Genomic DNA, 15,128 nt, shown 5'->3' on the forward strand with positions numbered 1-15,128 from the left:
CAGCTTTCACACTTCAACAAGCTTCCAGAGAAGTATTGATGCTTATATGCCATTTGCTGTTGCCTTACCCAGACAGCCCCGTGTTGAACACGACTTCCCCTGCTGTGGAGGATGGATAGCCAAAAGAATAGCCCTTCATCTTCATCCCATCTTCCAGCACCAAGTTTGCTGTCTGCACCTAGAGAAAGGCACATGAAGAGACTCAAACACAAGAGGAAAGGCTTGAAGTTTATACAGGTAGCACCTAGGATACCTGCCTTTCATGCCTAGCACTGTAAGTATTCCTGCCCTTCTCCCACTCCCAGCTGCCAAGACACTACTTCTTTTACCAGTCTGATGCCTTTTTCCTTTCTAACTCTTAAGAAACATTGCTATCCTAATGACCTGCAAACCTCACTGCAAGCAGAGCATGTGCTGCTGTTACTGTGGGATCACCCTTCCCTATGCCTTAGTTCATTTTTTCCACGTATGACATCTTGCAATTTACCGACATCATAACCCTGCAGGGAAAGGATCACTTGCCTCCTCAGTGTTTGCTCAAGGCCTGCTGCTGACTCTGCTGGCTCTCATCCAGCTCTGACCTTTGATAGGTGCTTAACTTCTGGTGCAACCATATAGCAATGCCATTAAAAATAGGTGTGTGCTTAGTTGAACTGGTGTCACAGACAGCAAAATTCAAAATAACAGTCTATTCTGCTGTAGGACACTAGACCAGAGGAACTCATGGATCAGATGGACACTCATGGTCTCAGTTACCTCAGGGATAAGCATAAATTGTCCCAGAAGAAGCAGCTATGAAAGAAGCTGCTCTGGAAGAGGTATGGTTTCCTAGAGGAAACCATAGTTCTTCCAGAGAGGGCTCAGCAGAACTGAGTCCCCCACTAACTGAGGGATCCCTGACAGGTTTCATCACCATTTTACAGCCAAGGCAAGTGGGAAAGAGTGAGTTTTACAGATGTCCTTAAGGGATTCATTATCACAACTGGGTCTTTGCATATATCAGACTAAATGTACCACCCTCTTTGGCCCCACTTGGAAAGTAAACCTTTCTTATCCTGTCCAGGTGCTGGATGGGAAACTACCAGAGAACTCCAACTTCTAATAAATAAATAAATAAATAATGACTACATGCACAGCAGAAATGACAGAATGAGTTGGGAGAGTCCCTCAGACAGCAGGATCATTGGTGATATGCAGAGCAAGAAAAAGAGTAAGCAAAGCTGTAAATAAATTTGCCAATGAATTCCTGGCTTAAAAGAATTTGGACAATGAACTTTCAGGACCCTGATAAACCTCCACCCCTGGAAGGCAAGCACAGCTGTCTCCTAGGCACAGGCTGAGTGACCTCCAGTGCAAAAATCCCAGTGGTCTGTGCCACAAGAGATGTGCCAAGCATGTCCACAGGAAGCAGCTCTCACTGTGATTTAGCTTCATATTGGTTTCTTTTACAGAACTATTCCTCTTACTGGGTTTTTTAAAAGAAAAATCAAGATCAATTCACTGCAGAAAAGAGCTGGAGAGCTGCTTTCCATTAGCTGTAAATCAGATGAACAATCACAGCAAGGAGAAATTTCATTTTTGGTATTGAACATTTTGTAACCATCATGCCAAACATTCATTTAGAGCCCCTCAGCAGTTACAAATACCACACAGATCAATTACTAATGTACTGCAAAATACACTAAAAATCAAACTGCCTTGCCAAGTAATTGAATTCTGTGCATCTGGGATGCTTTTAGCCTTGCCATTTTTTCCTCATTAATGTCAAACACCCAGTCATTCTCCAAATATTTAGCCATAACTTTTGGAACCTTCCCACACCATTGGACAGTTTAGTCAGCAACACCAACATCTCCTCCCTCCCTGGTTATAAACAGAATTTTTGTGGCTAAATCCCCTAGGTTTAGACCAAATTAAAATGACTGGATGCTGGGCTCCCTAATCTCCCTGTGCCCCTCACTGCAGAGAACTGCCAGACACTCAAAGCACAGCACAGAGATGGTGTGGGTGCCTCCAGCTGGGCTTTGGACAGGACCTCTGCCCTTTGGGAAGCCTGGTGAAAGCCCAGCCTGCTCTGCCCACATGGAACACTGATTGCTGGATTCAGTTTCTCCCAGCCTTGGTGTTAAAGGCTGGATCCCTTTCCCTGCAGGCCACAGTTTGGAGTCCACACAAACAGCAGCTCCAAGTGTGTCCCATCACTGGGCACACCTTGGGGCAGTTGCCTGAATTGTGGTCCTGCCACCAACCCTGGCAGAATCCTTCAGGGAATAAAGTCCACAATGGTGGAATGACCAGAAAAATTGAGATTTATCCAAGTGCTGAAGGCCAAACTCCAGAGCAATCACTGTGAGCTTCAGAGCCTCACCCTCACTAAAGTACTTGGCAGGGATCTGCATGGCCTTCCTCCCACCACTGCCCACCTCCCTTCTAAACCAGACAGCACAGAAATAATTTCTGTTCAACAGAAGCCCTTATTACACTAGTAGAGCCCCTACACAGTGTTCAAGTAATGCAGAAAAATGTCCCTGAGCAATCATAACCTGCCTGCAAGTTCAGCTATAGCAGGGGATAGATGTTCAAGTGTTTCCCTCCCTTCCTTGATTTATTATTCTTAATTAAGTGGTTGGTTCATTGAGCATTCTCAAAGCAATTTTTCTTGCTTACAATTCCAGTGGAGGTGTTACCATATCCCTAAGCTGCCAGCCTACCTTGTTTTTTCAGTTTTGTTTTTAAGGTGAAAAGTGATTTACAGGCTACAGAGAAAGCCTGTTGGCTCAATCAGGGATCAGTTGGGAGAAATAGTTACTTTTAAAAGAAGAACAAGGAAGAAATAAACAACCCCCCAGAGCTTCCATGAGGTCCTTTTGTCTTCACCCTTCACAAAAGCATCCCCACATAGCCTCAGATAAATCTCTGTTGTAATCTCAACTAAAGTGTTTCTACCACACCCCCTCAATGTAAGATGTGCCATTTGCAATCTGATTTCTTCTACCTACACATCAGCAGCTTCACCTTTAGCAGAGGGCCCTGTGCTCTAGGGAGGCTGCAGAACTCTTCAAGAGCTTTGAGGATGAAGATGGCTAACAGGAAGGGTCATGCTGATGTCACACTGATAGATTTTGTGTATTTGGTCAAAGCAGCTTGAAGAGTTAACTAGTTCAGGTCGCACATCACACATCAGGTAAAGAAAGCACTTTAGAAGTTAAAAGAAGAACAAACCTAAATGCAATAAAAAAAGTAAGAAAGCAGATGAAATTAGTTCCAGTTAATTCCCTGCAGGAGCAGCCCTTCCCATCTAAAAAGTGGATGATAAAGATCTGCAAAATTTCAAAAGATCTACAGCACAATCCCACACAGCACAATTTCTCTGCCACATTTCTTGGCTCACATCTGGCTGGCTACAGAACAACTGGCATATCAGAAGCAGGGAAGAGCCCAAAAGCTCCAAGATTCATTTTACAATAAAAAGCTGGTGCCAGGACTGAGCTACATTTCAGTCTCCCAAGACCAAATAGCCAGCAACAAAGGAGTGATTTTCTGTTTGATAGAAACTGATTCTTACTGTTCTTATGAGTACTATGCCATCACAGGCTGGAAATCTACCTGGCCATGGCTAACAGTCAAGACTTTCTTTGCCAACCCTGTGTATAACTATCTGTATCTATCTGATTTTGCTCTGGCACATTTGTTTCTGGCTAACACTGGGAGAAGAAGACAGGGCAAGAAAAAAGAATGAGTCAAGATGAGTCAAGGTGAGTGTCTACTTATGATGTTTTCAGGGGAGAAGCACTGGATTAATGCCTTTATCATTCAAGACAAAGCCAAAGAAAAGCCACACAGGTACCGTGGTAGAGAAGTCACAGTTCCTACAACTTGAACTCTTGGCCAGGCTGTTCACAACAATGCCACAAGTATTTGTCCATCACGAAACTCCAAGGAGAAGGGTGAACCAAGCCAGATGAGGTACCTAGCACAAGTCACTAAGGAGCATTGAAATGAGCAGCCCTTTTTCTCCCCCACAGTAGCAGTTCACTAAGTTCCCCCCATCTATATGGGAATGGGCCCCATTTTCCATCCCCTTCATCTCCAAAATGAGGACTGGAGTACCTTGTGACTCATCTTTAGCTTCCTCACCCACCTCTCTCCTTGAAGTCATTGTCCCATTTCTTTCCACCTGCCTCAAATACATTTGAAGAGTCCTTTTGCAGTAATCTGAAATCATTTCTAAAGCCAGCACTTTACAAAATTTTCCTCATCTCCGTCTCATTTCTGACCACATTTTTAGCTCATTCCTGGTGGTTTTTACAGCTCTCCCAAACCTCTCCTTACACAGCCAGCTGTACTGTTACAAGCCACCTCTTTATTGCTCGTACTACCTTCACATACCCATTTAACAACACTGGCCTCAGAAGAGCATTAAACAATAAGAGCTTCAGCCAGCAGTCTCTCTGCCTATTCCTGAATTTTAAACAAGCTTGATTAACCTGAAACCAGTGACGCTAAACATCCCTACTGAGAGCCCTGAGGGGTCTCTGGTCTGCTCCCTACCCCTCTTTCACTCATGGATGCCCACCTCTTCTTTAGAATGGAAGAATGAGATATAATAGGGAAATATGGACCTGTGAGTCCCCACATCTAACACTACTCACCTACAATGGTGTTTCCCCACACAGGGCGAGTTTAAACTGGACAGAATACAGACTTGGGAGAAGCATTATTAGGCATTCTTCTAAAACTACCACCTCATGCTGTGTAATACTTAATTTATACACAGGTTAGATGCTTTCATTGTATTTTGTTATGTTTCCTAAAATACCCCAGCAAGAAAAAGCAATTAAAGGCAACGAAATGCTCATTTAAGCCTGCAATAATGGAAGAATGAGACCATTACCTAATACTGCCATTAGTCCACACACATCACGGATCACTGAATATCCTGAGTTGGAAAGGTTCCACAAGGCTCATCAAGTTCATCCAACTCCTGTCCCTGCACAGGGAAACCCCAAGAATCCCACCATGTGTCTGAGAGTATTGTCCAAATGTTCCTTTAACTCCAGCATGCTTAGTTGCATTTCACTCTTTCCTTAAATTACTCAAAAATACCCATTACCTCTAGGGCTGGTTGGAACACCAAACCCAGCCACAGGTCACTGCTTGGTCACTTGCCTCACAACTAGACTTAACTTCCACACTCTGATGCAAAGAAACTGGGAACTCACATGCTGAAGGAAGGTGTATAAGCAGGAACACGCCTCATCCTTAATTCTTCTGCAGAGGAATTTTTATTTTAAAAGTATCATAGAATGGTTTGGATTGGAAGGGACCTTAAAGATCACTGTGTTCCAATCCTTTGCCATGAGCAGAGACACATTCCACTGGAATGTTGTTCAGAGCCCTGTCTAACCTGGCCTTGATCACCTCCAGGGATGTGGCAGCCACAGCTTCTCTGTGCAGCCTGTTTCCAGTGCCTCACCACCTCTGCAGTAAAGAATTGATTGCTAATATCTAATCTAAACATTCTCTGTCAGTTTGAATGCATTCCCACTTTGTCCTTCAAGTAACAGATCTGTTGCAAGGAGCTCAGAGAACTCCTGAAAAATGAGTGCTGCGGGACAGATAAGAGAAACCCCAGTCCTCAGTGGACAGAACTAATACTGATCAGCCCTGAAGACCACCCTGCCAGGTAAGGCAGCACCTGCAGTCCAAGTTTCTCTACGCTCTTCCCTACCACTCTCTGAAACACCACTCCCCCAGTTACCAATTCTATTGCACTGTTCATTCAACACACCACCTGTGCAAAAGTGCCTTTTCAATGAAAAGTGCATGCTGACAGAACTCACCCAGCACTTCAGTGCTGCAGAACTCCCACAGAAAATCCCATTTCACCCATTCACTCCAGCTCCTGTAGCAAAGAGCACTAGAAAGCTGGGGAAATCAACTGAGCGGTCCAGCCCCTGTAAATCAAGAGCTGATACACTGATGCATTCACAAGAGTTGTCTACCACACCAGTTAACCTCAGAGCCACTGTAGTTTCTAATACACTGAAAATGGATTCTGTATGGATTCAATAGGATTAATAACATGCCTCAAGTGATGCACAATTTTAAATATTCAGCCAATTCATTCTCATATGGACTGAAACATCTGCTCTGTTAACTATCAGTCCTGTAGAAGGGTAGGTGTTTCTAAAGAAAACACCATATAATAATTAACTGAAACCTTGAACTTACACCTTTAGGTGTAATTTACCCTATAACTTCCATCCCAGACTAGACAAAAAGTGTGTTTGCTTAGCTAATATGACCATTTAGCCAAGCAACCCCCTTGCTTAGGGCTCAGACAAATTTCCTCTGGTTCATGTCTCTAGGTAAGCCCTGTTATCTGCAGCAAGTTATCTCTGCATGCCAAACACATCTATTAAACAACAGCAGTTCACTGTTACCTTGATGCTCAACAGTCTGGTACCTGTCCTTGAGAAACTCCAGTGATCAGCAGACACATTGCAAAACTTCAATCTGCCTTTCAAAGTCTTCACCACTTTGCAAGCTGTCAAAATTCTTGTCATCTTGAAAGCCGCTGATGGGTAACTAAAGTTTAAAGTGCAGAAGAGAAAACAAAAATCTGCTTGTATGGATTTCTTCGAGATTTGGTGCTGACAATATACCCCTGTAGATCACGGGGAAAGAGCACAGGGGCACAGCAGGAGCACTGAAGTGACTGTACAGCACTGCCCTCCACCTCCCATTTATTCTGCCATTAGAAGTCCCAGGTGCAGCCCCACCTCCTCCCACCCCTCCTCAGAGGGTGCTTGCTTAGGCACCCTTGCAACACTTCTCCTCAGGCTGATCTCTGAGCACTGTCACAGGGGTTTTAACACCACCTGGAAGACAGCAAAGCCTGAAAGAGAAATCACCCCAAGAATACAAGAGCATGTAGTGGCAGGACAAGGGGGAGTGGGTTCAAACTGAAAGAGAGCAGGTTTGGATTAAATATTAGGAAGGAATTATTCCCTGTGTGGGTAGGGAGTCCCTGGCACAGATTGCCCAGAGAAGCTGTGGCTGCCCCATCCCTGGAATTGTCCAAGGCCAGGTTGGAGCAACCTGGGATAGTGGAAGGTGTCCGTGCCCGTGGCAGGGGTGGCACTGGATGATTTTCAACATCCCATTCCAACTCAAACCATTCCATGATTCTGAACAGCACAGCGGCCAGGCTGTGCACAGTATGGTTTTGAGAGCTCCCAACGTGGGGTCTGCACGCTGGCTGTGGGACAGCCTGTGGCTGCTACAAGGATGTGAAGCAGGAAGACCAAACCCCATGGAAAGATGAAATCTTTATTCTGTGGTTGGAGAGCAGGCACTAGCACAGGTTCCAAAGTAGTGTCTGTCCTCAAATTAATGAAAAATAAATATTTTTTTTCACAAAAAAAAAGAAAAAAGGTTGCAAAAGAAGAACATCTTTTGCAAACAAACAAAAATAAACAAATACAGGGGACTGGAAAACGTTTTTGTTAGCTCTTCCTCCATTTGCTTGTCTCTAGTCTGTAGTGATCCAGAAGCCAAAGCCATACTTATAAGTGACTGGACTGCAAAAACCTATACTTTGAACAAGAAAGGTCATCTTAATATCCAAACACATGCGAGCTCTCACATGCAGAGCTTTCCTCCAAAGTCACATTTCACATTACGCTGGCTTTACGCTGTCATGAGTGTAATACACAGCACTTGGAAGGTTATTTGTTATGGCAGTACTGAACAGGAAATTCCACACTCCATTTTACTCTCTGCCAAAATCAGGGAGTGACTTTGGGCCCTGGGATACATGTTTGAACCAGAATCAAACATGCTGACAGTTTCAGCATCCTAACTGCTAATTCCTGACTTCCTTCTTCCGCCATGGCAGTTGCAGTGAGGCTGCACCATGAAGCTGATGGATCCACATAAAACCTCACCCCTTCCTTCTACCAGGAGACTATTCATGAACACAGGACATAAGGAATCAGCAGAAAATGGACCATGCCTTTTGGCAGAGTGGCACCTTGCAGGTGCAAACAGCTGCATAACCACACACACCCTGTGTTCAGTGTTTCAGGGATCTGCTGTGCACATACACACATAATGTGGCAGCTGTATGTTAAGGATTAATTGCTATATGGGTGAACCACAGGCAAAAAAATAGTTTCCTTTATCACCTACAGAGCAAGGATTTTCCACTGACTACTGCTTTATATTTGACCCTGCTGTCTTATCAAAATTGATTAAGCCCACCTCAGACCTTCTGAGTTGAAGAAGGTTATACCTCCAGTATAAGAGTCTTAAAGCCCCCACCATGATGAAGGAATTTCCCTCTGCCCAAACCAGGAGAAAACATTTAAGCTATTTGTCTCACTGCCAACATGCTAAAAAAAAAAGTCACAAACTATTGACACCTTAAGGTCAGAAAATTTATAATGCATTCCAGCTCTGGAAAACCTATTAACACACAAACAAACCTTCCATGATTTGGATAGATTTTAAGTATGCTTTTTGCTGAACATAAAGACCAGAAAAGGCAGAATCACTAAGAGATGGAATCAATAAGTAAAAAGAAAAACCAACCACAGAATAGTGGAAAAAGAGCAGAGACCCATGGTTTTATGAAAATGCAACCACCACTCTGCCTAAGTTTAGAACTTGCCAGCCAGGACATGACTTCCAATTGTAGCACCCCCACAGAAATTTTGGGCAGGGGCTCTGGAGGAAGAGTGGCAATCAGAGAAATCAGGAATAGCAGAAGATTCACTCAGACAAGAACAGTTCAGGTACTGGGAGAGAAAGGTGGAAAATTGCAATTATGGCTTACAGAGAGGCAGAATATGAAACATTTTGCTTCATATTTAGTAACACTTGTACCGAGAGGGGCACTGGGAGAAGGAGAGCAAAATGCTCAGTAAAATTAGGAAGCTTTTGTTACTATTTACAAGTGGAAAACCCCAGAAACAAAATTTATTACACAGCCCTACTGGACTATAAAAATGAAACAAAATCAGTGGTCTATGGCTTTGCAAATCTCCAAGGACAAGAGTTTCAAAGAATGGCAAGTACCTACATTTTCAGAGGTTTAAAACAAAGTGCTTGAGCTTAAGAGAAGTGTTCAGAGGAGATGGGGCCCTGCTTAGATGCCCCAGAAGTGGTGCCCCAAAATGGGAGCACCTAAAGCCCTTTGTCACAGCTGGGAAGCTCTGCTTTAAGCAACCAAGCTAAGCAGGAATTTTCATTTTCAAGTTTTCTGTAAAAAGCACAAGATAGTCCTAGTCTTGCTTGAGAGACAAGAGATCAAGGCTAATTTGTGACCATGTTGGGCCAGATTCACATCAGTGCAAGTCCCAAGTAATTGCCTTCAGCTGAGTGGAGCTTCAAGTGGCATAAGTCTCTCCTGGATTGGGACAAATGTAACAAGCAGCCCACATGAATTGATTGGACTCTATTTTATGGGTAAAACCAGAGAAAAGCTTTTTCCTTCCATATGTTCTTCAGATACTTTTGGAAATCTCTCCTGCCATATGTCAGACTGTGTCTAATATCTGACCACCCTGTCTTGTCTCCACTAAATTACATTTGAAAAATATTGACTGAAAAAGCAGAATAGTTGAAAGTTCCAGCAAAATTGCAATGCTCTGCCACCACTGGGAAGACAAATATTCTCCTCCACCTCTACAGCTCATACAAAACTCTTCAAGGTGATTTTGAAACCCTTTCTTCCATTTCAAGGCAAGCTCCACTTGATTCCCAAGGAACTTATAATGAAGAGTTTTGAAAGCACCTGAAAAATATTGAGATTTCCCATATATTTCCTAATCAGGTGTTAGTTTATCAAGAGACATCACTGCAGAACTAGGTAGCAATTTTTGATCAAACCCTATTACCTCAGAGACAATAACTTATTTTTTCTGCAGTATGTAGTGGGGGAATAAACAAAGTTCTCTTGTTCACATGCAAATGAACTAACAGCATCCAGACATCCTCCGTCTCCCAGTCCTCCTGGATTGCTGCAGGAGAGAAAGCTGATTTGATCCAGTCTCAGATCAGATGAAGCATTTCAAGAAAACCCTACAATGTTTGGAAAATGGCAAAGCAACACAATCTGAGAATTTCAAAACTAAGACTGATCTTCACCTGCGTTCATAGAGAGAAACTGAAAGGAATAAGAACCAAGTACAAGTCTTATCCCTCAGCTCTCCTGAATTCTGTTATTTAAAGCCACAGCCAGAACATGGGGTTTTTTCCATGGAATTTATTCTGTTTTAGAGTGATGCCTCAGGTTTTAGTTTTTCTATTTTTCAGATTCTGTGCTGCTTTAGTGTGTGGGTCTGAGCTTCATATTAGGGGATGGTGAGCTCTCTTCAGAGTAGGGAGACAAAACAATTCCTTCTCTAGCTGGGGACCAAGGACAAATGATCCAAATTTCAGGCCCAGGAGCACAAACAATATGAACTGAAGTGAGAAAAACAAGGATGGGACTGTAATTGGACAATTAACTCCAATATGCAAATGAACCAGAACTTATAAAAGTGAGAGACCCTGTGACCTGCTGTCCATTTTGTGACCATTTTGGTTCATCTTGGGTGTAGCCCTGGCTGGGCTCTTGTGCTGCCCAAGGTGGATCCATTGAGGCCTTTTAATAAATCCCTGCTTTATTCTTTAACTCTGTCTAGCTTCTGTTCTAGGTCAGCCTTGACAAGGCCTCAAGAGAAGGTCTGGAGAAAAGGGTATTTTAAATTTTAACAGGAAAGGTTCTTAGTAGACCTTCAGATTCCGGTGCTGCTTTTTGGTTCAGACTTACTAACTCACATGATTGTGCCAGGAATGATTAAATATAAACTCAGATGATTTTTTTTTTTTTTTTTTTTTTTTTAGATGGAAACAATTCCAACTGACAAGGCAAAAACAGCAACTAAAAAGGAACTGCTCCTAGCTGCTCACTGTACTCTTGCTTGCAGCTTGCTTTCCATCCAGCTCAGTGCCTCCTGGAGATACAAAATGTTCAGTCCTCTTCAATCCCAAGTCCTTTCTACCCCTGAGATCTGGCTTTTTTCTCTTAGTTTCCTTCCACATTTTTTCTGCATGAGTATCAGTCTCCCAGCTCTTTGTGTGACCCCACTCCATGGGTCCTGAGAGCTGCTGTCCTTTGAGCACACTTCACAGGACAGAAGCCAAGAAACAGCAAGAATCCTACAAAACCTTAACTATTTCCTGCAGAAGGCAATAATCCATATGAAAACCAGTATGAAATCTCTTTTTAACAGCACAATTTAAACCTTATTCCTAAGTCCCAACCTTGCAGCCCTCATTTGTAGAAAACAAGTGTTTCTGGGTAAAGAAGAACACACAAACCTGAGCCCTGAGCCAATATAAATTTATCAAAAACAGGACATGCAAACTTCAATTTGGTGAGGGCCTGAGAAACAAAATTCCAAAATTCAGGCTGTCCTCCTCATGATCTTTGGCTAACAAAGGCTCTGACTAAAGGAAACATGGACACGTTCATAGCTAGGGATGGAAAACACAGTACCTATAACTCAGAACATTTTCCTAGTTCCTAAACAACTTTTTTGTTTGGGAGTCCAACCAACATAAAAGTATAAAGAAACTTTTTCAATTGAGTGGCTCAAAATCTGATTTTATTAAGTATTGCAAGTAGTTATTTTCACTACTACAGAACACATTTTAAGAGAGATACTATTTTTCCTCTTCTAAATGAAAAAAATTCCTTCTGTTTGGCTTCTTTTTTAAACAAACCAAACTTTCCAAAACAAACCCAAAATGAAGTTTTAGTTAGCACAATAAGTGAAGAGTTTCATTTTGATATTTTAATTGAAATGTCAAAAAGCATCAGAATCAAACTGAGATGCCGTGTCATTTTCCTTCAAAAACATTAGTTCAGTCTAGCTGACAGCCAAGAGCAATTCAGTTCTGTGAGGTAAATAGTTTGCTCTGGAAACAGACCCTCATGCCCTATTCACAGTTTCATAAAATGAAAGAAACGTGCCTCAAAACAACCAAAGTATCCAGGGATGGTAGCAAATCCCACAAGAATTCAGGATACAAAAGTGTTCACAGTCAACAGGCTCTGTGACAGTTTCAATTAACATCCTCTATGATAGTTTTAAAAGCTAATAAAGTATTTTCATTTTGTAAGGAAAATAATGTAACAACATCATTGAAAATCCCAAATCAATGCCATGTGAAAGAGCTTTCTGAAAAAAATAGCAAATTTCTTACTAATTCTGAATTGCCTAACTTGGCACATCCCTTCTCTTCCAAATTTTGTCTTTATGCAAAAATCAAGACAGCATTTTGATTAGTAAAGGAAGTTTATAAAATGCTTGACAATAACTATTCCACATTAGAGCAAATCTATTTTCAAGGAGATTACACTTTTTATTGAAGCTTGAACAGCCCAGGGTACACTTCTCTGTCTGGGATAGAGAGCCTATGCTTCACCCAAATTTGACAAAGATAAGGCTCTTATCTTCAGCAAGAGAAAAAGAATCAACATCTTGAAAACGGGTCAAATTTCATTGCAGCTGAGATTAGCAGCTCCTCTTAGATCAGCTGACTTGGAAGAAACAGAGAAAACCCTTGCAGTGTCTGGAAATGACTGACATTACTCCAACAGGTCGATTTCAGAAAGTCCTTAGCCAGCAAAAGCCCAGAGCTGGCAGAAGAGCGCTGCTGGAGGGTGATAAGGATAACCCAAAGTGTAGTTTGCTCCCAGAGCCACAAGGAGCACCACGCCTCGGACACAACTCTTATTTCCATGGTGATGCCACCAAGGGAGACTGCTGCCAGGGATCTCAGAGATACTCAGAAGGTGCCTGCAGTGTTTGACTCCAGGCTGGAGCCAAACTCCATTTGCTGGAAGCTGTTTGGAGGAAGCAATATTTCTCATTCCCTGACATTTTCTAAAAAGACATTTTTCCAAACAGGGGCCAGGATTGGCAGTCATCCTTTTCCCCCTGTGATTCTAGAGGCTCAGACATTTCACTGGCTTGTTACTGTGGATCTGGCTTTAGGAAAAGGCTTACACAAATCCAGCCTCCCCCATGCTACACATTCTTTACAGAGTCTAAGAATAACATGATTTTACAATGCAAGATTAGCTATATTTGCCCAAGATTCCTGTTACACTTGCTTCCTTCTGCAGAAGCCCTGTCATGGGTGAATATGTGATAGGTAATCATACCCCAGTGTGTTTGGTGTATCAAAGAAAAACAAAATTGACTTGCTGTTGATTATATTATAAATAGATAGGCTTTTATCTAAGATGAAGGCTAGAATATACAGTCCCCAAGCTGCTAATTTATGCATATAATTCTTTATGTGCATTTGCACAGGCACATACAGTGTTCATTGGGCAGTTTTGTCTTTTTTCTTTGACTTGATTGTCATCCTTTCCCCAGTTAATAATTTCACTAAAATCAAAAATTCTACAACTGAATCATTTCCATGGATATTCTGACTTGGTCCAGACTTCTTGGTGGGCATGTACAGGGGATTATAGCCAGGCCCATCACACACAACCCTGTGATCTTGGGTCTATGACCAGGGCAACCCAGGAAGGAAATAAGGAAATGAGTAGAGAGAGAAAGCATCCATCAGAAGAGAAAAGCACCACAACAGAAATGTGTGTTATAGACATTTATATTGCCTAGAACAAGAGGTACTCACAGCATTCTGAAGTGTGATTCATAGGAGCTGCCACTGGTAGCACAGCTACCTGTTGCCTGGGCTACAACAAAACCCAGATAAAACTGGCTTCTTGCTCCCAACACATTAGTGGGTCAGGCCTAAAGCTGCCCTCAATTTAAGGAAAAAAAGCAGCTCCATTGAAATGCTGTAACACATGACCAGCCTCAATGATTAGCTTATGGACTTGTACCTCAAGTACCTGGGTAAAGTCTCTTCTCCCAGTCTCATCTGAGCAATACTCTCTTAATAACATGCCTTAACATCTCTTACCACAACAGATGTCATACCCAGTGACAGGACAGGCTCACAGCTGCCTCTGGGGAGATTCACACTTGACATTAAGGAAGCCTTTCTTTACTCAGAGGGTGGTCAAACACTGGAACAGGCTTCCCAGAGGTGGTTGATCCCTCAAGCCTGTCAGTGTTTAAAAGGCACTTGGACAAGGCCCTTAATATCACACTATAATTTCTGGCCAGCCCTATAGTAGTCAGGCAGTTGGATCATCCTTGTAGGTCCCTTCCAAATGAAATATGCTACATGAGAAGAAAAAGTTTTCTACAGAAAGCTTCTTCCATAATTTCCTGAGAATTAAAAGTGAATTAATCATCCCTCCAGTACAAAAATATTTACCCTTTGGAAAGAATATACACAACATATCTCTCCAGTCCAGTTTGTTACCCTTTAGCACCTATGCAGTGCTAGCTGTCCCCAGTTTTGGGAGGGGGAGTTAACATTTCATAGGAGTTACTTAATGTAGCCTTGGCCTCTCACCTTATATACAGCATCTGTGATCAATCAGCATTTTCCTTGTTGCTTCATGCCTGGTGCTCCAGGTTGGAAAGATTTGCAAAATATGTTTGTCTTAATCTTCTACTCACTCCTACTTTTTTTTTCTTCCTGTGGATACCCTAGGGAGAAAAGATAAAAAGCATTGACTGTTGCACACAGGGCTATGCACAAGAGCGTTTTCTTTAACTTAGACATAGATACAAACATTAGGCAGATGTACACATGAGGATACAGATCTCTCTTCAAACAGCACAGCAAAGTCTTGCTATATGGATCTGTAATGTCATTTGAGAAGGGATATGATTTTGGGTGATTAAAAACATTTTTAGGACTAGATAGCAATGAGGTTTGAAGAAGTAATTGATGCTGTCAGGTAAGTGTGTTATGGACTTCAGGACTTCAACCTCAGAAGTCCAGCATGTCCTAGCCAGAGAGCAATGCTGTAATAGCACAGGAGCTTTATGAGCTAGTCAGTCATAAGACTGTATCATGCTCCATGGGGATGGCAGACACTAGATAAAGTTTCATACTCAGCAATACACAGAATTCCAGGGTGGGTCAGGCTGGAAGGGACCACACTGACTCATCTGGTCCAACCTCCCTGCTCC

The 15,128-nt window shown here is 42.4% G+C and overlaps 1 protein-coding gene across 1 annotated transcript in view; it reads right to left on the reverse strand.

Moving 5' to 3' along the window:
• The window catches only part of CPS1 (carbamoyl-phosphate synthase 1), a 114,494-nt gene that overhangs the window by 88,456 nt on the left and 10,910 nt on the right, over positions 1–15,128 (reverse strand). The window contains exons 3-5 of the mRNA XM_041411687.1: positions 14,503–14,639; positions 6,447–6,591; positions 69–178 (exon numbers count right to left, since the gene is read on the reverse strand). Of these exons, the coding sequence (XP_041267621.1) occupies positions 69–178; positions 6,447–6,591; positions 14,503–14,516 (269 nt within the window). The 5' untranslated portion in view covers positions 14,517–14,639. The remainder of the gene's footprint in view (positions 1–68; positions 179–6,446; positions 6,592–14,502; positions 14,640–15,128) is intronic.

This window comes from Onychostruthus taczanowskii, unplaced genomic scaffold (assembly GCF_017590055.1).
Source record: "Onychostruthus taczanowskii isolate IOZ18803 unplaced genomic scaffold, ASM1759005v1 scaffold37, whole genome shotgun sequence".
Classification (NCBI taxonomy): Eukaryota; Metazoa; Chordata; class Aves; order Passeriformes; family Passeridae; genus Onychostruthus; species Onychostruthus taczanowskii.